The sequence below is a fragment of the Molothrus aeneus genome, chromosome 5 (assembly GCF_037042795.1).
Source record: "Molothrus aeneus isolate 106 chromosome 5, BPBGC_Maene_1.0, whole genome shotgun sequence".
NCBI lineage: Eukaryota > Metazoa > Chordata > Aves > Passeriformes > Icteridae > Molothrus > Molothrus aeneus.
The window spans coordinates 69,325,931-69,349,210 of NC_089650.1; the positions used below are offsets into that span (position 1 = coordinate 69,325,931).

Here is a 23,280-nt window from a genome sequence, read left to right on the forward strand (position 1 = left end):
AGTTATTCCAAGGATTTCAATGAATATTCCAGGAAAAAACAGTAATTTTCAGGAAAAAAAGCAGGAATTTTTTGTGGCCAGGGATGATATTTAGAGCTGTTATTCCTCAAGCCTTGCAGGCCTCATCCCATTTTTGGGATTATTTTTCCCATTTTTATGAGGGATGGGGCAAGGAAAAGAGGAATGGACAGCTGGAATAAAGAATTCCAAGGTTTTCAATGAATATTCCAGGAAAAAGCAGGAATGTTTTTTTGGTCAGGGATGTTATTTGGAGCTGTTTCTCTCCAACCCTCGCAGGCCTTGTCCCATTTTGAGGCTTCTTTGTGCAGGCCCAAAAATTTGTCCCATTTTTATCAGGGATGGGGCAGGGAAAGAGGGATGGACAGTTGGAACAAGCCACTCCAAGGATTTCAGTGAATATTCCAGGAAAAAGCAGGAATTTTCAGGAAAAAAAGCAGGAATTTTTTGTGGCCAGGGATGATATTTAGAGCTGTTATTCCCTGAGCCTTGCAGGCCTCATCCCATTTTTGGGATAATTTGTCCCATTTTTATCAGGCATGGGGCAGGAAAAAAGGGATGGACAGTTGGGCCAAGTTATTCTGAGGTTTTAAATAAAGATTCCAGGAAAAAGCAGGAATTCTTTTGGCCAGGGATGTTATTTGGAGCTGTTCCTCTCCAGCCCTCGCAGGCCTCGTCCCATTTTGAGGCTTCTTTGTGCAGGCCTCAATCCATTTTTAGGATAATCTGTCCCATTTTTATGAGGGAAGGGGCAGGGAAAGAGGGATAGACATTTGGAACAAGTTATTCCAAGGATTTCAATGAATATTCCAGGAAAAAGCAGGAATTTTCAGGAAAAAGTGGGAATTTTTTGTGGCCAGGGATGATATTTAGAGCTGCTATTCCTCAAGCCTTGCCGGCCTCATCCCATTTTTAGGATTATTTTTCCCATTTTTATGAGGGATGGGACAGGGAAAGAGGAATGGACAGCTGGAATAAAGAATTCCAAGGTTTTCAATGAATATTCCAGGAAAAAGCAGGAATGTTTTTTTGGTCAGGGATGTTATTTGGAGCTGTTTCTCTCCAACCCTCACAGGCCTCGTCCCATTTTGAGGCTTCTTTGTGCAGGCCCAAAAATTTGTCCCATTTTTATCAGGGATGGGGCAGGGAAAGAGGGATGAACAGTTGGAACAAGCCACTCCAAGGATTTCAGTGAATATTCCAGGAAAAAACAGTAATTTTCAGGAAAAAAAGCAGGAATTTTTTGTGGCCAGGGATGATATTTAGAGCTGTTATTCCCTGAGCCTTGCAGGCCTCATCCCATTTTTGGGATAATTTGTCCCATTTTTATCAGGCATGGGGCAGGAAAAAAGGGATGGACAGTTGGGCCAAGTTATTCTGAGGTTTTAAATAAAGATTTCAGGAAAAAGCAGGAATTCTTTTGGCCAGGGATGTTATTTGGAGCTGTTCCTCTCCAGGCCTTTCAGCCTCGTCCCATTTTGAGGCTTTTTTGTGCAGGCCTCAATCCATTTTTAGGATAATTTGTCCCATTTTTATGAGGGAAGGGGCAGGAAAAGAGGGATAGACATTTGGAACAGGTTATTCCAAGGATTTCAATGAATATTCCAGGAGAAAAAAGTAATTTTCAGGAAAAAAAGCAGGAATTTTTTGTGGCCAGGGATGATATTTAGAGCTGCTATTCCTCAAGCCTTGCCGGCCTCATCCCATTTTTAGGATTATTTTTCCCATTTTTATGAGGGATGGGACAGGGAAAGAGGAATGGACAGCTGGAATAAAGAATTCCAAGGTTTTCAATTAATATTCCAGGAAAAAGCAGGAATTTTTTGTGGCCAGGGATGTTATTCAGAGCTGTTATTTTCCAAGCCTTGCAGGCCTCATCTCTATATTAGGATTATTTTTCCCATTTTTATCAGGAACGGGGCAGGAAAACAAGAAAATTGGTGGAATTTGGAGAGTTTTGGAGCCTGATTTTGGGAATTTTAGCATGTTTGGAACCTGATCCTTGGAAATTTTAGGCTGATATTTCAAAATTTCCATCTTTTTTCCACACAAATTCCAGTTCAAGGAGGGGTTGAAGTGCTCAGGTTTAAAAATCTTCTGCAGTTTGGAATAAATCAAATTTATAAATTCAAATTTTTTTTATTTTATGTTATTTCATATTATTTTATTTTAAAATATTTTATATATTTTCTAAATAAATTTTATTTTGTAGATAAAATACATACATAAATAAAACATACAACACGTATATAAAATAATAAAAATATGAACATAAATACATATAAAAATAATACATAAATAAAATTTGGCTTATAAATAAATTTTATAAATACATTTTTCTTCCTTTTAGGGACTGGGGAAATTTGGCCTGAGCAGAATTTATGATATTTGGAAGCTCAGCCTGCCTGCAGATGTCAGGAAAAACTGTGAGTATTCCCTTAGCCTTCTTTTTTCCAGGATTTTTTTAGGTTTTGCTGGAAATCAAAACAACAACAACATCTCTAATAATCACATATAATTTCTATATTATATATAATTTTATATTATACATTATATATATTATAATTTACTAATTAACCCTGGTTACTTTTATATTTCCTAATTAATTTTTTAGTTGAAACCTCATTTTTTAATGGTTTTATCACAGGCTGGGCTATTTTGGCTGCTTAATTCCAGAAATCCCAAAATTTGGGAATTTTTGTCAGGCATCTTTTCCCATCTTTCCACAGTGATTCCTTATTTTCAATGTAAGTAAACCCAGAATTTGGGATATTTTCCCCAAAAAATTCCAAAAGTTGTTTTTAATTTATTTTCAGTGTTCCCTGGATTGTTTTGGGTGTAAATCTCCATTTTTAAAATTTCCTTTAAAGTATGGAATAAAATTCAGGAAAAAATTCAGGCTTTCTTTTATAGTATAGAATAAAATTCAGGATAAAATTCAGGATTTCTTTTAAAAATGGAGTAAAGTTCAGGATAAAATTCAGGCTTTCCTTTATAGTATGGAATCAAATTCAGGATTTCCTTTAAAACATAAAATTCAGAATTTCCTTTACAAAATCAGGATAAAAATTAAGGATTTCCTGTAAAATACGGGATCAATTTCAGGATTTCCTTTAAAATATGGAATAAAAATCAGTAAAAAATTCATGATAAAATTCAGGATTTCCTTTAAAACATGGAATAAAATTCAGGATAAAATTCAGGCTTTCCTTTATAGTATGGAATCAAATTCAGGATTTTCTTTAAAACGTGGAATAAAATTCAGGATAAAAATTCAGGATTTCCTTTAAAATATGGTATCAAATTCAGGATTTCCTTTAAAATATGCGATAAATTTCAGGATTTCCTTTAAAATATTGAATAAAAATCAGTAAAAAATTCAGGATAAAATTCAGGATTTCTTTTAAAATATGGTATAAAATTCAGGATCAAATTCAGGATTTCTTTTCAAATATGGAATAAAGTTCAGGATAAAATTCAGGCTTTCCTTTATAGTATGGAATCAAATTCAGGATTTCCTTTAAAACATAAAATTCAGGATTTCCTTTAAAAATTCAGGATAAAAATTAAGGATTTCCTGTAAAATATGCGATAAATTTCAGTATTTCCTTTAAAATATGGAATAAAAATCAGTAAAAAATTCATGATAAAATTCAGGATTTCCTTTAAAACTTGGAATAAAATTCAGGATCAAATTCAGGATTTCTTTTCAAATATGGAATAAAGTTCAGGATAAAATTCAGGCTTTCCTTTATAGTATGGAATCAAATTCAGGATTTCCTTTAAAACATAAAATTCAGGATTTCCTTTAAAAATTCAGGATAAAAATTCAGGATTTCCTGTAAAATATGTGATAAATTTCAGGATTTCCTTTAAAATATGTAATAAAATTCAGGATCAAATTCAGGATTTCCTTTAAAATATGGAATAAAAATCAGTAAAAAATTAATGATAAAATTCAGGATTTCCTTTAAAATATGGAATAAAAATCTGTAAAAAATTCATGATAAAATTCAGGATTTCCTTTAAAATATGGAATAAAAATCAGTAAAAAATTCAGGATAAAATTCAGGATTTCCTTTAAAATATGGAATAAAAATCAGTAAAAAATTCAGGATTTCCTTTAAAATTTGGAATAAAAATCTGTAAAAAATTCGTGATAAAATTCAGGATGTCCTTTAAAATATGGAATAAAAATCAGTAAAAAATTCGTGATAAAATTCAGGATTTCCTTTAAAATATGGAATAAAATTCAGGATCAAATTCAGGATTTCCTTTAAAATATGGAATAAAAATCTGTAAAAAATTCGTGATAAAATTCAGGATGTCCTTTAAAATATGGAATAAAAATCAGTAAAAAATTCATGATAAAATTCAGGATTTCCTTTAAAACGTGGAATAAAATTCATGATAAAATTCAGGATTTCCTTTAAAATATGCAATAAAATTCAGGATCAAATTCAGGATTTCCTTTAAAATATGGAATAAAAATCTGTAAAAAATTCATGATAAAATTCAGGATTTCCTTTAAAATATGGAGTAAAATTCAGGGGAAAATTCAGGATAAAAATCATCCCTTTAAAATCTAGGAACAGCAGATGATATTTTTAATGGAGATAACAAAAGATTCCCCAATTTTCCACAAACATCCGATTACATGAATATAATTCCCACTTTTTGGCGAGGTGAACTGCCTGGAAAACTCCTCTGACAGCTGGAAAACAAGGGAGACTGATCCAGGATTGAAAAAATCCCGATGAAAGCTAGAAATAGAAATTAAAAAAAAATAGAAACGGAAATGAAAAAAAAAAAAAACCATGAAATAAATCATAGAAATGAAAATAGGAATGGAAAGCTATGAAATAAATGCCTCCTGCTCCGTGGCAGCAAAGCTGGAGATTGAGGATGCCTTCATCAGGAGGTGGGCGGAGGGCGCGGGGCTGCTGGGGCTGAAGGAGTACGCAGCGCACGTGGACGACAGGGAGCTGGAGGTGAAGATCGCCATCGTGGAGAGGTACAGGGACAGGATCCCGGCGCTGGTGAGCAGCATCAGGAGCAGCCACGTGTCCCACGAGGGCCTGGCAGGTCAGTCCACGGCCCAGCAGAAAACTGGGCTGGAGCTCCATCCTGGGGAAAGGCTCAGCGCGTTGGGCTGGGTTTTTTGGGGAGAACGGGGCTGGGACTGGGAGGGTTTGGGGTTGGAATGGTTCTGCTCTGGAGGCAGCTTGGAGAGCTGGGAATGTTCCCCTGGAGGAGGCTCCAGGGAGAGCTTCCAGCACATTCCAGGGGCTCCAGGAGAGCTGCAGAGGGACTGGGGCCAAGGCCTGCAGGGACAGCACCCAGGGAATGGCTCCCAGTGCCAGAGGGCAGCCAGGGATGGGATCTTGGCAATGAGGAATTCCTGGCTGGGCTGGGATTGCCAGAGCAGCTGGGGCTGCCCCTGCATCCCTGGCAGTGCCCAAGGCCAGGCTGGACACTGGGGCTGGAGCAGCCTGGGACACTGGGAGGTGTCCCTGCCATGGCAGGGCTGGCACTGCAGGGGCTCTGGGGTCCCTGCCCACCCAACCCATTCCAGGATTCCATTAAAAAGAGTTTCCTTGACCTATTTCCTCTCTGTGAGATTTTGTGATTTTATTCACTTTATTTTTTAAATTATTTTATTTTATTTTATTTATTTGTTGACACTCAGAAGCCATCCTGAGGGATTTTTATGGAAGTTGGGGATGGAAAAGGGAAGGGAGACCCTTCCTAGAGTCCTGAGATTCCCAGTGAAGCCCCCGGATCCCAAAATCCCTTCCTAGAGAGGAGTCGGGGTGGGGATGGATCCAATCCCAGGCTGGGAGAGCTGGGAATGGAGGGAATTCCCTGGAGAGGGAGACTGGGCTGGGATTTTGGGAAGGGATTCCCAGAGCAGCTGGGGCTGCCCCTGATCCCTGCAATGCCCGAGGCCAGGCTGGACATTGGGACAGTGGAATGTGGAGCCCCTGCCCATTTGGGATTCCTGTTGGAATCTGGAGAAAGAAAATTCCTCCAATATTGAGCATTCCTGTTTGGGAATGTGGCTGGAGCTTGGGATGCCAACCAGGAATTTCCCTTGGTACAAATTCCCTTCATGCATCCTGATTCCCCACAGAGAAGCTTGGCTCCTGATTTAGCTCTGGGAGAAGGGGAATGGATGCAGAATGAAATGAAACAAGAATTCCCATTATTGCTGCCAGGATTGACCGTTTTTCCTTGTTTTTCCCAGATGTTCTCATCGGGACCGTGCACCAAGCCAAGGGCCTGGAGTTTGACACCGTTTGTGTCGCCGATGATTTTGTGCAAATCCCTTTTGTCAGTGGGGCCTTCCTGAGGAGAATGAACATTGCTCTTGGTGAGGGACACCAGAAAGGGGGAAAGGAATTGTGGTGAGGGGCTGGAGAGTGGGGATGGAGCTGGGAAGGTCTGGAGAGCCAGGAGGGGCTGAGGGAGCTGGGAAGGGTCTGGAGAACCAGGAGGGGCTGAGGGAGCTGGGAAGGGTCTGGAGCCCCAGGTGAGGCTGAGGGAGCTGGGCAGGGGCTGAGCCTGGAGCAAAGGAGGCTCAGGGGGCCCTGGTGGCTCTGCACAAGTCCCTGCCAGGAGGGCACAGCCAGGGGGGTCGGGCTGTGCTCCAGGGAACAGGGACAGGAGGAGAGGGAACGGCCTCAGGCTGGGCCAGGGCAGCCTCAGGGGGGATTTTGGGGAAATTTCTCCATGGAAAAGGGGGTCAGGCACTGGAACTGCCCAGGGCAGGGGTGCAGTCCCCGTTCCTGCAGGGATTTCAGGCCCTGTGGATGTGGCACCTGGGGACATGGGTGACCCTGGCAGTGCTGGGAATGGTTGGATCCCATCCTCGGAATCTTTCCCAACCCCAAGGATTCCCTGGCTCCAGCAATGCCATCCCAGAAAGGCAGGGCTGGATAAACCATTCCCATCCCAACAATGCAGGGCTGGATAAACCATTCCCATCCCAGCAGGGCTGGATAAACCATTCCCATCCCAACAATGCCATCCCAGGGCAGGGCTGGATAAACCATTCCCATCCCAGCAGGGCTGGATAAACCATTCCCATCCCAACAATGCCGGGCTGGATAAACCATTCCCATCCCAACAATGCAGGGCTGGATAAACCATTCCCATCCCAGCAGGGCTGGATAAACCATTCCCATCCCAACAATGCAGGGCTGGATAAACCATTCCCATCCCAACAATGCAGGGCTGGATAAACCATTCCCATCCCAGCAGGGCTGGATAAACCATTCCCATCCCAACAATTGCAGGGCTGGATAAACCATTCCCATCCCAGCAGGGCTGGATAAACCATTCCCATCCCAACAATGCCATCCCAGGGCAGGGCTGGATAAACCATTCCCATCCCAACAATGCAGGGCTGGATAAACCATTCCCATCCCATCAGGGCTGGATAAACCATTCCCATCCCAGCAGGGCTGGATAAACCATTCCCATGGGGTTGGTGTGGAAGGCTGAGCCAGGTCAGGGGTGCCCAGGGCTGATTCCAGCTGGGAATTCCGAGCTCTGGAGCAGCTCAGCATTCCCTGATCCCATTGTTGATCCCTCCAGCTGTGCCAGGGGAGCTTTGGGTTGGATTTTAGGGAACATTTCCCCATGGAAAAGGGGGTCAGGCACTGGAACTGCTCTGGCACAGGGCTGCAGTCCCCGTTCCTGCAGGGATTTCAGGCCCTGTGGATGTGGCACCTGGGGACATGGGTGACCCTGGCAGTGCTGGGAATGGTTGGACTCCATGTCTTAGAGGCCTTTCCCAACCTGAATAATTCCATGGTTCCCTGATTCCACCATCTTGTCTCCAAACAGAGCAAGCAAAAGAAAGGTCAAGTCTTTATTTTTTTTTTGTACCTATTTTTAGGGCCCTCCCAGTGATTTTTCCCATTAGAAGAACTTCTCCCTCCTTATTCTCCTGCACACCTTTTCCAGCCCTATGGATTCTCCCATTCCATAAATATTCCCACAGCCAAGCTTGGAGTTGTGTAGCAGCAAAGCCCAATCCAGGCTGGGGAAGCCACTGCTGCCCTGAGGCTCCTGTTCTGGAATTTCTCCCTTCCCAGTGAATTCCCAGAGGGAATCCAGGGACTGGGAAGCTCCTCCAGAGCCCAGCCTGGGCTCCAAACAGGAATCTGGGAGTGGCTTCTCCAGCCATGCAGAGGGGAGGGAGAAATGTGGGATGAGGCAGGAGCTGCAAACACAAATTCCTGCTTTCCCAGAGAAACCCCACTGTCCCTCCAGAGCTGGATCCTGGGATGGTTTTGGCTTGGAAGGGACCTTAGAGCCCATCCAGTTCCATGGACAGTGACACCTTCCATCGTCCCAGGGTGCTCCAAGCCTCATCCTGGTTGAAGCATTCTTTTCCAGCCTCAATAATTTGGGAATTCTGTGTTCATACCCCCATGAGAATGCCCAGAGCATCCAGGTTATCCAGGGAATGAGCCCCTGGAGAAGAGGGAACAGCCTCAGCCTGGGCCAGGGCAGGTTTGGATTGGATTTTTGGGAATTTCTCCATGGAAAGGAGCCCCCAGCCATCCCAAATCCCTCCAGGATTTGTTTTCCTCCTCCTCCTGTCAGGACAAGCAGGAGTGGGAATGTCCCAGGTCTCCTCCCAGCTTTCCATGGAGACAGAGCCTGAAATCCTGAGCAGGAAGAAAATCAGGATCAGATTCCCACCCCAAGCACATCCAGCAGCACAAAATGCCAGAGATCCATCCCAAATGGAATCCTGGAATGGTTGGGCTGGGAAGGAGAAGCATTGGAAGGAGCAGAGAGCTGCTCCCCCCTGTTCCCTACACCCATGGATTGTCTCCTCCCTCCTAGACAGGACCCCTGAGGACGAGTGGAACCTGCTCTACGTGGCCGTGACCAGAGCCAAGAAGTGCCTGCTGCTGTCCAAATCCCTGGAAAACCTTCTGTCTCTGGCTGGAGTGAGTGAAACCTTCCAGGACCAGGGAATCCTGCTGTGGGGTGACTTCAGGCACCAAAGGATTGTCCTGGGATTCATTCCCTGGGCTGCTCCTTGTGCTGGCATGCACCAGAGTAGCAGGAATCACTTTTATTCCTGCATTTTGCTGCTCCATCAGAGGTTCCAGCAGGAAGACACGGGATTGCAGTGGGCTTTTTCCAGAGTTCTTGCATTTGGATGTTGTTTTCCACAGATCCTGGGTTTTTGTCTCCATGGAAGTGTGGAGGTTCCCTTTTCCCTGCCTGAAGGAACTTCCAGCCCTTTCCTTCATTCCCCCCTTCCTTCATTCCCCCCTTCCTTCATTCCCCCTTTCCTTCACTCCCCCTTTCCTTCACTCCCCCTTTCCTTCACTCCCCCTTTCCTTCACTCCCCCTTTCCTTCACTCCCCCTTTCCTTCACTCCCCCTTTCCTTCATTCCCCCTTTCCTTCATTCCCCCTTTCCTTCATTCCCCCTTTCCTTCATTCCCCCCTTCCTTCATTCCCCCCTTCCTTCATTCCCCCCTTCCTTCATTCCCCCCTTCCTTCATTCCCCCCTTCCTTCATTCCCCCCTTTCCCCTTTCCTTCACTCCCCCTTTCCTTCACTCCCCCTTTCCTTCACTCCCCCTTTCCTTCATTCCCCCTTTCCTTCATTCCCCCTTTCCTTCATTCCCCCCTTCCTTCATTCCCCCCTTCCTTCATTCCCCCCTTCCTTCATTCCCCCCTTCCTTCATTCCCCCCTTCCTTCATTCCCCCCTTCCTTCATTCCCCCCTTCCTTCATTCCCCCCTTTCCCCTTTCCTTCATTCCCCCTTTCCTTCATTCCCCCTTTCCTTCATTCCCCCTTTCCTTCATTCCCCCTTTCCTTCATTCCCCCCTTCCTTCATTCCCCCCTTCCTTCATTCCCCCCTTCCTTCATTCCCCCCTTCCTTCATTCCCCCCTTCCTTCATTCCCCCCTTCCTTCATTCCCCCCTTCCTTCATTCCCCCCTTCCTTCATTCCCCCCTTCCTTCATTCCCTTCCTTTCCTTCCTGCCATCGCCTTCTGCTGGAGCTTTTTCACCACCAGGAATTGGGGGTTTTGTTCCTTCTTTAAATCCCATCATGTTCCAAGTCTCTTCCTTAGGGGCTAAAGAAATTATGGAGCAACGTTCAGCTTCCCTCAGCTGCCTCTGAGGTTGAAATTCCCTTTTTTCCGTTTCCCAGGAGCGTTTCCTCCGGGTGGAGCTGCTGAGTGAGGCTGGCAAGGACAAGGATGGGGCTCCTGTTGCTTGTTGTGTGCCAGGATGTACAAATTCCCTGGAAGTCACCTCTGGGCTGGTGGTGAAGAAGCTCCCGTTGACTCACGTACGTCCCTTCCCTGGGATTTGGGATTTGGGAGCCTTCCCGAGCCATTCCAGTCCCTGTTCTGAGCAGGGATCTCAGCTCCCCATCCACTTCCTTGTGCTCACAACCAGGAGTGAATTCCAAGGGCAATTCCAGGTCGTGTTGCACTTCCCACAAATCCACTCCATCCCAAAGATCCCATCTGAGACCTCAGGTGGGTCCAAGTGTGGGTTTTGCTGTGTCAGATCCCACGTGTGCCCCTTGGAGCCCATGGAATCTCCAGGTGGGGCTGGCCCAGCAGCCCTGGCCCAGGGACAATCCAACCTTTGGGGCCAGGCCTGGCTTTGGGCCCAGCTGGATCCTGCCCAGAGGGGCTGGGAAGGCCGAGCTCCGCAGGGAGCACGAGGTCACTCTGGGAGCTCCATGGCCAGGACAGGGGCCAGGACAGGAGGGAGCAGCCTCAGGCTGGCCAGGGCAGCTTCAGGGGGGACCCTGGGGACAATTCCCCATGGAAAGGGTTTCCAGTCATGGCACTGGGCTGCCCAAGGCAGGGCTGGAGCTCCCATTCCTGGAGGGGTTCCAGAGCCCTGTGCATGTGGTACTTGGGGACAGGGCTGTCTGATGCCTCAGGTTTGGCTTTTCTATTTGTCCCATTCTGAGCTGCTTTGGTGTGTGGGTCTGAGCTCCATATTATGGGATGGTGAGCTCTGTGCACAGAGCAGGGAGACAAAACAATTCCTGCTCCAGCCGGGCACCAAGGACAAATGACCCAAATCTCAGCCCAGGAGCACAAACCCCGTGGGCTGGAGAGAGAAAAACAAGCAGGGTGGGACTGCAGGGGCTGAAGCTGGAATGGGACAATGAACTGCAAGATGCAAATGGAGCAGAACTGATCCCAGGGAGAGACCCCGGGAGTGCTGGTGCATTTTGGGGCCATTTTGGTTCATCTTGGGTGCAGCCCTGGCTGGGCTCTGGTGCTGCCCAAGGTGCATCCATGGAGGAGATCCTTGGAATGAATCCCTGCTTTATTCTGGAACTCTGCCCAGCCTCTGCTCTAGCTCAGCCTGCACAGGGCATCAGTTCACCTTGAATAGCTGGGCTCAGTATCCTTAAAGATCTTTTCCAACCATTCCACGATTCTGTGTGGGATTTCCTTGCTTTGGGCACAGCATGGCTCCCTTCCTGGGATTGTGGCAGAGCTGGGAAGCCAAGGTTGTGTTCCTGCAGCTTCCTCTTCCCTGAAATCTCCTCTTTTCCTCCCACAGAGCGACAGCAGCCAGGATCCAGGGGGATTCCTCTGCCAGGCTTGCACCTGGCTGTTCTTCAGCTCCCTGACTCCACTCACCTCTTACCCAACGATCCAGTAGGGGCCCATCCAGCTCTAACAAAGCCCTCCAGCTTCCCAGAGCTATCCTGGATGTGGGACAGATCCTCTTGGCACATTCCAGCTCCAAAATCAAGTGGAAATTGGAGTAGGATTTCAGCCCAGCTCCAGAATCAAGTGGAAGCTGGACAGGATTTCAGCCCAGCTCCAAATTCCAGGTGGAAGCTGGACACGATTTCAGCCCAGCTCCAAAATCAGGTGGAAGCTGGACAGGATTTCAGCCCAGCTCCAAATTCCAGGTGGATGTTGGGGCAGGATTTCAGCCCAGCTCCAGATTCCAGGTGGATTTTTGACAGGATTTCAGCCCAGCTCCAGATTCCAGGTGGATTTTTGAGAGGATTTCAGCCCAGCTCCCAATTCAGGCAGATGTTGGAGCAGGATGGTCCCAGCTCCAGAGGGACTTGCAGGCTCCCTGGGGATGATGTGATGCCTTTCCTCCAGCCCTGCCTCATCCTCCAGGAGGTGGGAATGGGATATCCAGAGGAATCTGCACTTTAGGAATGGATCAGACAGAGCAGGGTTCATTCTGGAACATTCCTTCTCTTCCCCCTGTTGCCAGTGTCCAAACCTCCTGAATATCCCATCATTCCTGGAAATCCCTCTGACCCACTGGAAAAAGAGGAAACTCAACACTGGAAAGTATCCAAAGTTAATTTCTTTAAAATGAACTATTCCTGCCCAGCCCTGGGAGGAAATCATAAATCTCTCCCAGTTCATTCATTTTCCATCCTTGCAGCCAAGGGGTTTCCCTGCATTCTTTCCCTTTTCCCTGCAGCCAACCAGGAAGGAAGAAATGAGGCAGCAGCAGAAAAATTCCTTTGGATTGGTTCCAGCCAAACTCAGGGACAAAGTGGAGAGCGGTTTCCAATCCTAAAATTAAATGTGTAGCCAAGAAAAGCCTCAACACTTCCTTTGTGTCTCTTGCCTGCCCTTAAATAGCCTTTATTTCCCAGGAATGCTCAGGTGGACCACACTCTGTGCCTTGTGCCACAACTCCAGAGCCTGTGCCCCAGGCAATGGAAACTGAAAGTGGTTTCAGGAATCTGTCCTGGAGCCGTGGGCTGTGCCTGCTGCAGGAATCTCAGACATCCTGCTTCGCTCCCTCTCCTTTCGCTTTCAAAGCTGCCTCCAGGAATGCATTCCCAAACCCTTGGATGTGGATGGAAGCACAAAGCCTGGAGCAGTGGATCAGGCACCTGCAGTGCTCCCTCCCAGCCTCTCCTTGTGCCCAGTGCCTGGCACACATCCTGGATCAAAGGCACCAACAGGACAAGAGCAGCCAGGAAAAGCCGTGGAATTTCAGCTGTTGGATCCCTGCAGCTTCCCAAGCTTTTTGAGACCTGGCAGCTCCAGAGGATGGGATTGAACCCTTCATTTCCATGGAATGTCCTTGGTGCTGTGGGCATGGATTCACCCCAACCCAGTCCTTCCCATCCAGTTAAGAAACCACTGCTGGGTTATTTTTTATATAAAATATGTTTATTTATACATAAAAATAAAGAGCTGCCTTTTCCATAGTGTAAGGAAACAAGTGGATAAAACCTGGATAAGGAAACAAGTGGATAAAACCTGCTGATGGATAAAGGGAAAACCCACAAAGGAAAATATTCCTAAATTGTGTAATTTGGTCCTTGATGGTGTCTGTAGAGAGTCTGCTCCAGCCTGGATTCCCCCTGAGCCGCTGGGGATCGGGATCAGGGCTGGGATCAGGGCTGGGAGTGCTTCCAAAGGATCCCTGAGCTCTCTGTGGGGTGGGATGCTCCCAGCACCTTTGGCTCTGGCTCAGTGGCTGCAAGAGAGCAGGAAAGGGATGAGGATGTGGGGAAATGCTTGGCTGGGTCTCTCCAAGTCTTATTCCTGGGATTTGGGGAAAAAGGCAGGAGCAGGATGAGGATGTGGGGAAATGCTTGGCTGGGTCCCTCTCCATCCATTTTCTTGATTTGGGGACAAAGCTGGGAAAGGGATTGGGGAGCTGGAAACAGAGGGCAGGACAAAGCCAGGGCTGCACCCAAGATGAACCAAAATGGTCCCAAAATCTTTCACTTTTCTTGATTTGGGGACAAAGCTGAGGATGTGGGGAAATGCTTGGCCGGGTGCTCTCCATCTGATTTCTGGAATTTGGGGTAATTTGTGGACAAAGCCAGGAAGAGGATGAGGATGTGGGGAAATGCTTGGCTGGGTCCCTCTCCATCCATTTCTGGGATCTGGGGACAAAGCTGGGCAAGGGATGGGACAGGTGTCCAGCCAATCCAACTCTATCCATGCTCCTGGACAGGGAATGGGAATTACCTGGGCCAGGGCAACTCAGCTTCATCCCAAACCCCATCCCAACATCCCAGCCCTCTCCCTGCCCACCACCAGCATCCCCAGGGCAAATTCCCCCAACTGCCAGCTCCCAGTGCGGGACAGCCACCCACCTTTGGCATCATCCATGGGAATCATCCGTGTTCGGGCCGGGAAGAGCAGCCTGGCTGCTCCGTGTGCTCTGCCACCCCTGGGGGAAGCATCCAGAATTCCAGAATTCCATCCTCCGGCATCCCTCGGCATGCTGGGCGCGCCCAGTGTCCCCAGGGTGGGTGCTCAGCCCGTGGGGACAATGACAGGAGGCGCCACCTCCTCATTCCCAGAGGGAATTCCCTCCATGGGAACGTCTGTCTCTGTCACCACGTAGCCCTGCCTGGTGCATCTGTGGGGGGACGAGGAGCATCAGTGGCATTCCAAGGCTTTTCTTTGGAAAGCACAGAAGCCTTGGAACACTCATTCCTGGGGTTTGGCACTTACTTCCTCCTCCTCCTCCTCCTCCTCCAGCAGCAGATGGCCGCAATTCCGATGGCCAGCAGCACCAGGAGTCCTGTGGGGTGGACACTCGGGGTGAGGAGCATCTCCCAAACCCATGGCTGAGGAATTCCACCAAAACAGCTCCAGGAGGAGCCAACACCACTCCAGGCACCATCACAAGATCCCTCCCCACCCCTGGAGGGAGGGAATTGGGAATTCTTCTTTCCAGGAAGAAATTTGGGTGCTGAATCCTTCCCCCGCTCAGTGGCATTCCCATTGGCCATGGAATAAAGCTCCCACAGCCCCCAGAAGGGATTTTAAGCTTAAAAAAATTGAAATAAGCCCCTGTTTCCCAAAGAAGTTTTTGTGTTTTTTTTTCCCAGCTTACCAACAGAAGAGGCCACGGACTGGATGGAAACTGGAAAAGAGGAGAGAAAAGGAAATTTTGAGCTGCAAAAGGTAGGAAAGGGGTGGATGCTGGGGAGGAGCCTCACTAGAAAGGAGGTTGGAGAGAAGGAAAATTCCATTGGAAAAGCAAGAGAGCCTTTGTGGATGAAACAAGGCCCAGGGGAGGTTGGTGTTCCCTTGGGCATCAGCCCAACCTGCGGCATACTCCGTGGGTGGGACGGGCAGCGGGGTTGTCCCCTCTCCCAGCGTGGATGTGTCCAGTGTTGGCACCATCTCTGGTGGCCTGGATCCATCTGGTGCTGGTGGCACAGGTGACTGACTGGGAGCTGGAGAAGGGCTGGAATTTGGGCTGGCACTGGTGGTTCCTGCTGGGAAAACAGTGGGAAATGTTTCAATTCCCAAAATCAAAAGGCGGCACCGTTATTCCCGTGCCCTCACCCAGCAGGCACAGAACGCTGGGATTTCACCCCATGGGGTGCATCTGATCCCAGCACGGGAACGTTGTGGTTCCCACACCCTGGAGCTGTGGCTTTGCCATGGCCATGGCAGCTCCAAACCCAATCCCAATCCTGTTCCTCACCCCTCTGGGTCGAGCTCGCCGCGCCGGGGGTTTCCCTGGAAAGAGCCGGATCTCCTTTGGGAAAACACAACAGGGAGACACCATCAGCTGGGAAATGAACTCTGCAAGCGGTTTGGTAAGTTGTAAAGTCAAAATTATTATATCCAACATTGAGGTCTGGGGGAAATTCCACAAATTCCAAAAAATGGGTATTCGTTGTCAAATTTTAACAATTTTTATATTTTAGCAAAACAAGGCATTAATGCTCACTGCCTTGAAGTCATTAATTACTATTCTGTCTTCTACTGATTAATAATTTGTCCCTTTTTAATTATCCTAATTAATCCCTATTTTCAGCCTTTTAATTATGTTTTCCCACACTGGGCACCTCTGGTTTATGCAAAGTCTCTTTGCGGTTTATAAATTCCGCGTTCCTCCTGGTGTTCCATCCTCACCAATAAATTCCTCTCCCAGGTTTTACCTTCCTCCCCAGGTCTGTGAGCACTGAAGGATGCAAGGCCCTAAACTTTTGTTTTCCCAAGCCATTATCCATTAGGAATTCCATTAGGAATTCCATTAGGAATTCCACGGATTAAATTCCTCTCCATAATTTCCCCATTTCTGATTCTTTTGGAAACAGAACTTGGCTGGTGCTCGCGTTTCTTCCCATCCTGCTGTTTGGAGGTGTCCCAGCTCCCCCTGCGGGCTTACGGATGCACTGGAGGGTGGGGTCGGTCCAGCGGGGCTGGGAGCCGTTCCAGAGGATGCACTGGATGAGGCTGGAGGTCCCAGCTTTCCGTTTGTACCCGGGCTTGCAGGAGTAGCGCAGGCGGGAGTTCAGCTCCGTGCGATTCCCGGCGTCGATGTGAGCGTTGGCCACGGCCTTGGGGGGGCTGCAGTGCACTGGGATGGGGGAAAAACAGCTGGAATCACAACAGGGAGATCAGACAATCTCTGGCTGTGCTGGGGAGTTCCCCACTCCTCATCCCTGCAAGTGCCCAAGGCTGGGCTGGACGGGGCTTGGAGCAGCAGCCTGGGATAGAGGAAGGTGTCCCTGCCTGTGGTACAACGTGGAATGAGGTGATCCCTAAATTCCCTCCCAACCGAAACCTTTCCATCATGCTATAAAATCCTGCACAGGGGTGAATATAGGGATTTATCCGTCCTGCAAAAGTAAAGGGACCCTGTGCCTGACACAGGGGATGGAGAAAGGGAAAATATTCCCAGCATTTTTGGGATCACTTGTAGCAGCTGCTCCAGAGGCTGGAGAAAGGGAAAACTCCACTTCTGGCATGTTTGTGGTCACTTGGAGCAGCTCCTCCAGCCAGCAAGGAAGTTTTATGGAATTCCATCCCCTTGCAGTGACTGTCCCAGGCCAGCAGCCCCAGCTGCCTCCAGCTGCTGAATTCCAGCTGTGGTCACTGCCCCCGTCCTTCTCCACTCATGTCACAGCTGGACATGAGAAATTCCAGCTGCTGGTGAGTCCTCCAGCCACTGCCCAGGAGATTTTCCCCTCTGGAAGGTGGCAGCTGAAATCCAAGTATCCCAGACAGAGGGACAACAGTGGACTTGGAGTTGTGGCTTTGCTTTTCCCCAAACGAGCTCCTGCTTCCCCTTCAGCCTCAGGATGAGCTCGGTTCCATACCAGAGTGATGAAATTTCCCATCTTTTCTGGTGCAAGGGGCAAAATTTCCTGGTTGTTCCAAAGCTGTGCCAGCACCTGGATCCCTGTGGTGGTGTGGGAACAACTTATCCATGATCCTGGCTGCTGGAAGCTCCCTGATCCCAGTGGGAGCCAGCATGGAGAGACGGAGAGATGTACAATGGGAACAAGACAAAATGCAGCTGGGACGGAGCCATGGATGGCTGGGGTGGGATGGATGACCTGGGGGGAGTGGTGGATATCTGGGATGGGATGGATGAGCAGGAGGGAGTGGTGGATATCTGGGATGGGATGGATGAGCAGGAGGGACTGGTGGATATCTGGGATGGGATGGATGAGCAGGATGGGGTGGTGGATATCTGGGAGGGGATGGATGACCTGGGAGGAGTGGTGGATATCTGGGAGGGGATGGATCAGCAGGAGGGAGCGGTGGATATCTGGGATGGGATGGATGACCTGGGAGGAGTGGTGGATATCTGGGAGGGGATGCACAGATGGGATGGATCCATGCAGGGCTGGGATGTGAAGTATGGAGCAATGGGAAGTATGGATAGGATGGAGCAGTGGATATCTGGGATGGGAAGTAGGGATAGGATGGAATGATGGGTATCTGGGAAATGGGAATGATGGGTGTCTGGCATGGGAAGGAGGGATAGGATGGAATGATGGGTATCTGGGAAATGGGAATGATGGGTATCTGGCATGGGAAGGAGGGATAGGATGGAATGATGGGTATCTGGGAAATGGGAATGATGGGTGTCTGGCATGGGAAGGAGGGATAGGATGGAACAAGGCATGGCCAGGCTGGATGGATGAATTGATGCCTGCCATGGATGGAACGATGTCCAGCTGGGATGGAGCAGTGTCCAGCCAGGAGGAACACACAGCTGGGCTGGGATCATTATGGAATGGGAATGCCATGGCAGAGAGCACAGGAGCACACAGGGATGGGAACATGCCAGTGACAAGGACAGGAGTGTGATGGCAGCGGGGATGGGAGCAGGATGGGAATAGGAGCACAATGGGGATAGAAACAGTAGGAATGGGAACATGATAGAAACAGAGGGGATGGGAACAGAATGGGGAACTGGAAACAGGGAGGATGGGAACAGAATGGGGAACTGGAAATCATGGGAATGGGAACAGGATGGGGAACTGGAAACAGTGGGAGTGGGAACAGGATGGGGAACTGGAAATCGTGGGAATGGGAACAGAATGGGGAACTGGAAATCGTGGGAATGGGAGCAGGATGGGGAACTGGAAATCGTGAGGATGGGAACAGGATGGGGAACTGGAAACAGTGGGGATGGGAGCAGGATGGGGAACTGGAAACGGTGGGGATGGGAGCAGGATGGGGAACTGGAAACAGTGGGGATGGGAGCAGGCTGGGAAGGGAACAGTGGCACAGCAGCAGTGGGGACAGGAACACAACGTGCACCCGCAGCACCCAAAACATCCAGAGATAAAAATCTCCATCCTGAAAACCTCCTGCCCCAATTTGTGGTGCATCCCCAGAACGTGCCGGGGGAATCTGCTCCGTTTCAGTGCCCAGGTGGATCTGGTGCAGTCGTGGCCAGTGTGGCCACAGGACACGAGTGACATGGGGACATGCAGCAGCTCTTGGCCTCCTCTCAGGATGTGGGTGAAATTCCTGGAATCAGCAGTTCTTGGAACTGGGAAATGCCTGCCTGAGGATGTTTCACAACAGTATCACAACTCACCAGACCTGGCACTGTGCCTTGAGTCACTGAAAAACCCTCCTGGTGCCAGCTGCGCCTCCAAAGGGAGCACAGCAGGAAATTCAGCCAGAAACACCAAAAATGTCCAGGAAAATCCGGGATCTGCGAGCTCTGTTTATGCCTTCCAGCTTTTAAACCTCCTCTCCTCATCCCAATCCCTCCAAAGAGGGGTTTTTTTAACAGTTGGTTGGAATCTCCTCTTCTAAAAAATGCCCAAGTTGTTCCCACAAGATCCCAGCAGCACCACTCTCCAGGATCACCATCCCACGTTTCACACCATCCATGGATTTCAGCTTGTTTGATGAGACAAACACATTCCAAGGGGAAAAAGGGGAGGAATCAGCTGGAGATGAAGGATTTAGGCTTTAATCGCTCAGGAATGAGTTGGAATTTCCCATGGATGGATCATCCCAGGTGCTCAAAGACTCATCCCAGGCTTGGCCAACCTCCCGAAGGAGCTGCGGTGCCAGGACTGAGCATCCCAGGAAAACACCTCCAGCTGCCTTATTTCCATCTGGATTCCCTGCATCCTGCTGGGATTAAATAGCCAGGTTGAAATGTGCCTGATATCCCTGGGTTTTGCATTTCCATGGATTTTTTCTTCTCTTTTTCTTGTCATTCGCCACCAGTGACCTCCAACGATGGTGGTTGTGGAGGATGAGCTCATTCTGGCACATTGGGAAGCAGAACAGGGAATACAGCCAGGATGACCCCAGGCATGGAGATGCTGCCATGTGAATCATTCCATGTCCAAATGTAGCCTCCCAGGGATGCACAACCACAGCTGGACACTGGAGAATCCACACCAGGAAAAACTTGGCTGTTCTCCTTCAAAAATGATCAGGAAAAGGTCCGGAGAGGTGGAGGTTTTCTGCTCAAAATTTAAAAGCTATGAGCAAAAAAAAAAAAAAAAGGCGGAGAAAGGAGGAATTTCACAAATCTGGATGCAAGAAAAATCCATGAGAAATGCCAAAATCACGGCAATAGATAAAACTTCCACGTTTCAGCTCAAAAATATTTCCAGTTGAGCAGGAGAGGACAGGATGCCCAGTGGGAACATCGTGGGATGCAACAGCACATCCCAAACTGTCCATCACGTGAACTAGAAGAAATAAATATTGTTCATTTTCTCTAACACCTCCTAAACCCACGGGTTTTGCCCCAAAGAACAATCCTGGTGGCAGCACTGCTGCCTGGAATGCTGTCGGGGTGTCTGGGGTCCGTGCTGAGCGAGGAATTACTTTGGAGGGCTATTTTTAGCTTGTTCCTGAGGCTCAGGGCCCATGTTTTTCCAGTGCATGGCACTCTTCTGGCTTATTTTTGTCACCCAAGACTTTTGCATTCCTGGCCATTTGTGTCGTTCTGTTATAAATAGGGATAAATTCATTTTCCAAAGTTCAGGAGCCCACAGGAACTTGGAGAACAGTGAGCACTGAAGCTGTCCCAAAGCTCTGCATTCCCTTCTAGCCTTATTTCACAGAATCCTTCACAGCTGCCATATGATCAGCAAATTAAGTATTTCCTAATGGTCTTGCTGCTTCCAGGAGCTCCTGGGAAGATGAACCAAGGCATAGCTCCAAGGCCCAAGCTGTGATGAGAATTTTCCCAAAGCTCCAAGAGCAACAGAGCTGGGGAAGGGTCTGGAGAACCAGGAGGAGCTGAGGGAGCTGGGCAGGGTCTGGAGAACCAGGAGGGGCTGAGGGAGCTGGGAAGGGTCTGGAGAACCAGGAGGGGCTGAGGGAGCTGGGCAGGGTCTGGAGAACCAGGAGGGGCTGAGGGAGCTGGGAAGGGTCTGGAGAACCAGGAGAGGCTGAGGGAGCTGGGAAGGGTCTGGAGGGGCTGAGGGAGCTGGGCAGGGTCTGGAGAACCAGGAGGGGCTGGGGGAGCTGGGAAGGGTCTGGAGAGCCAGGAGGGGCTGAGGGAGCTGGGAAGGGGCTGGAGAACCAGGAGGGGCTGAGGGAGCTGGGCAGGGGCTGGAGAGCCAGGAGGGGCTGAGGGAGCTGGGCAGGGGCTGAGCCTGGAGCAAAGGAGGCTCAGGGGGCCCTGGTGGCTCTGCACAAGTCCCTGCCAGGAGGGCACAGCCGGGGGGGTCGGGCTGTGCTCCAGGGAACAGGGACAGGAGCAGAGGGAACGGCCTCAGGCTGGGCCAGGGCAGCCTCAGGGGGGATTTTGGGACAATTCCTCCTGGAAAGGGCGGCAAAGCATTGGGATGAGCTGCCCAGGGCAGGGGTGGAGTCCCCATCCCTGCAGGGATTTAAAACCCTGTGGATGTGGCACTGGGGACAGGGTCAGTGGTGGCCCTGGCACAGCTGGGTTAATTGTTACACTCAGTGACCTTGAAGGTGTCTTTAGCTGTCATGACCCAGTAATTCCAGGGGTTTTGACTTTTGGAGAGGCAGGACAATGATGTGACATTCCAGGCTCAGCAGCCACTGAGGACAACTCCCAGTGCCATGGGAAAGCCAGGGAGTGCAGCCAGGCTGAAATCCCACAGTGATGCGGCTGCCATGGGCCCAGCACACAGATCCTGGAAAGCAGCCCCAGCCTCCCTGGACACTGTCAGGAGGTGGTGTGGGAATGCCAGGAGCGAGGTGAGCACCCAGGGAACACGGGGCTGCAGCCTGGGGGGCACAGGAGGCACCCAGGGACAGGTTTGGGAATGCAGGGAGCAGCGTGGGCACCCCAGAGATGGCATGGACACCCCAGGGAGCAGCATGGACACCCCAGGGAGCAGCATGGGCACCCCAGGTGTGGCATGGACACCCCAGGGAGCAGCGTGGGCACCCCAGAGATGGCATGGACACCCCAGAGATGGCATGGGCACCCCAGAGATGGCATGGACACCCCAGGTGTGGCATGGACATCCCAAGGAGCAGCAGGGACACCCGAGGTGTGGCATGGACATCCTGAGGAGCAGCCTGGGCACCTCAAGTGGGGGCTTGGGTACCCCAGGGAGTAGCATGGGCACCCCAAGGATGGCATGGACACCCCAGGGAGCAGCATGGACACCCTGAGGAGCAGCCTGGGCACCTTGAGTGGGGGCTTGGGTACCCCAGGGAGTAGCATGGGCACCCCAGGGATGCCATAGGCACCTCAGGGATGCCATGGACGCCCTGAGGAGCAGCAGGGACACCCCAGGGAGCAGCATGGACACCCTGGGGAGCAGCCTGGGCACCTGGAGTAGGGGCTTGGGTACCCCAGGGAGCAGAGCAACCACCCAAGGAAGCACAGAAAACATCTCAGGGATGGCACGGCCACCCCAGGGACAGCGTGGCCACCCCAAATGGGAGTTTGGGTACCCCAGGGAATAGCGTGGGTAGCCCGGGCAGGGTAGCGGGCATCCCGGGATTGGCCCCGGCATCCCGGGAGCAGAGCGGGCAGCTCGGGGATTGGCACCGGCATCCGGGAAAGCGGAGCGAGCGCCTTCGGGACCGGAGCAAACACCTTAGGGATGGCACGGGCAGCCCAGGGAGAGCGTGGGCACCTCCGCGGGAGCTTGGCAGCCCCCGGGAGCGGCGCGATCCCCTCCGGAAGTCGAGCAGGCTCACCTGGAGCGGAGCGGGGATCCCGGGGAGCGCAGCGAGCACCCTCGGGACAGAGTGGGCACCCCGCGGAAGGCGGAGGGTTCCCGGAAAGGGAGTGCGCACCCCGGGGAAGGCGTCGAGCTCCCCGGGAGGGTGTGGACACCCCGGGCAGGGCTCGGAGAAGCCGGTGGCGAGCCGGGAGCCCGGGGCAGCCCCGCTTACCGGTGTCGGCGGCGGCGCGGAGCAGCAGGAGCGCGGCGGTGCCGCAGAGCAGCGGCAGCAGCGGCGGTGCCATGGCACCGGCCCGGGGGCAGCTCCGCGATCCGGGGGCAGCTCCGCGGTCCAGCGGCAGCTCCGTGGCGCTTCCCCGCCGCTGTCGCCGTCCCAGTGCGGCCCGAGCGCTTTCGCTTTCGCTTTCGAGCCGGGCTCACCGGGAGGGACGCGCCGCCCTGAGAGGATGGGCGGCAGGGGCAGGGAGGGGATGAGGATGCGCTCTCCGGGAGGGGCGACGGGAGGCGGCGGTGCCGGGGCCGTTCGGTGCCCGGGGACCGACTTACAATACAATACCCGGAAAGGGATGAAACACAGGGATGCAGCATCCAGCGGGTGTGAGATGCCCTGCGAGGAAAAGGACGAATTATTTGTGTTCGGGACCCGCGGGGTGCAGTATCGGCTGGGGGAGAGGGGATGGGATTCCCCTGGAGAAAGCAGCGAGATGCGGGTCACCGCCATAGCCAGGAGGGCCGTGGTTCCCTCGGGATGCAACAGCTCGGGAAGGGAATCTCCTGCAATCCCGGCAGGAGATGAGGCAGCACTCCCTGCCCGGGGAAGTGTGGTGTCCAAGGGAATCGCGGTGTCCTGGGGGCATGCAGGGGATTCCATCAATCCCAGTCCTGGAG

The 23,280-nt window shown here is 50.6% G+C and overlaps 2 protein-coding genes across 3 annotated transcripts in view; one reads left to right on the forward strand and one right to left on the reverse strand.

Moving 5' to 3' along the window:
- FBH1 (F-box DNA helicase 1) overlaps positions 1-15,323 on the forward strand; it is a 46,524-nt gene extending 31,201 nt beyond the window's left edge. The window contains exons 15-21 of one of the 2 annotated variants that reach the window (XR_010783756.1): positions 2,369-2,444; positions 4,906-5,103; positions 6,266-6,391; positions 8,881-8,987; positions 10,207-10,347; positions 11,592-13,147; positions 14,872-15,323. Coding sequence is in view for 1 of the 2 variants with exons in the window: in XM_066551075.1 (XP_066407172.1) it covers positions 2,369-2,444; positions 4,906-5,103; positions 6,266-6,391; positions 8,881-8,987; positions 10,207-10,347; positions 11,592-11,693 (750 nt within the window). In the remaining variant the exon portion in view is untranslated. Of the gene's footprint in view, positions 1-2,368; positions 2,445-4,905; positions 5,104-6,265; positions 6,392-8,880; positions 8,988-10,206; positions 10,348-11,591; positions 13,229-14,871 lie in introns of those variants that run through there. The other variant, XM_066551075.1, reaches the window with a different exon arrangement.
- On the reverse strand, positions 14,736-22,676 carry IL15RA (interleukin 15 receptor subunit alpha). The gene is made up of 4 exons (XM_066550727.1): positions 22,604-22,676; positions 16,167-16,358; positions 15,477-15,530; positions 14,736-15,261 (listed from the first exon to the last, which is right to left on the reverse strand). The coding sequence occupies exons 1-4, from the start codon at positions 22,674-22,676 to the stop codon at positions 14,873-14,875; spliced, it is 708 nt and encodes a 235-aa protein (XP_066406824.1). The 3' UTR covers positions 14,736-14,872.
- Positions 22,677-23,280: the final 604 nt, after the last annotated feature.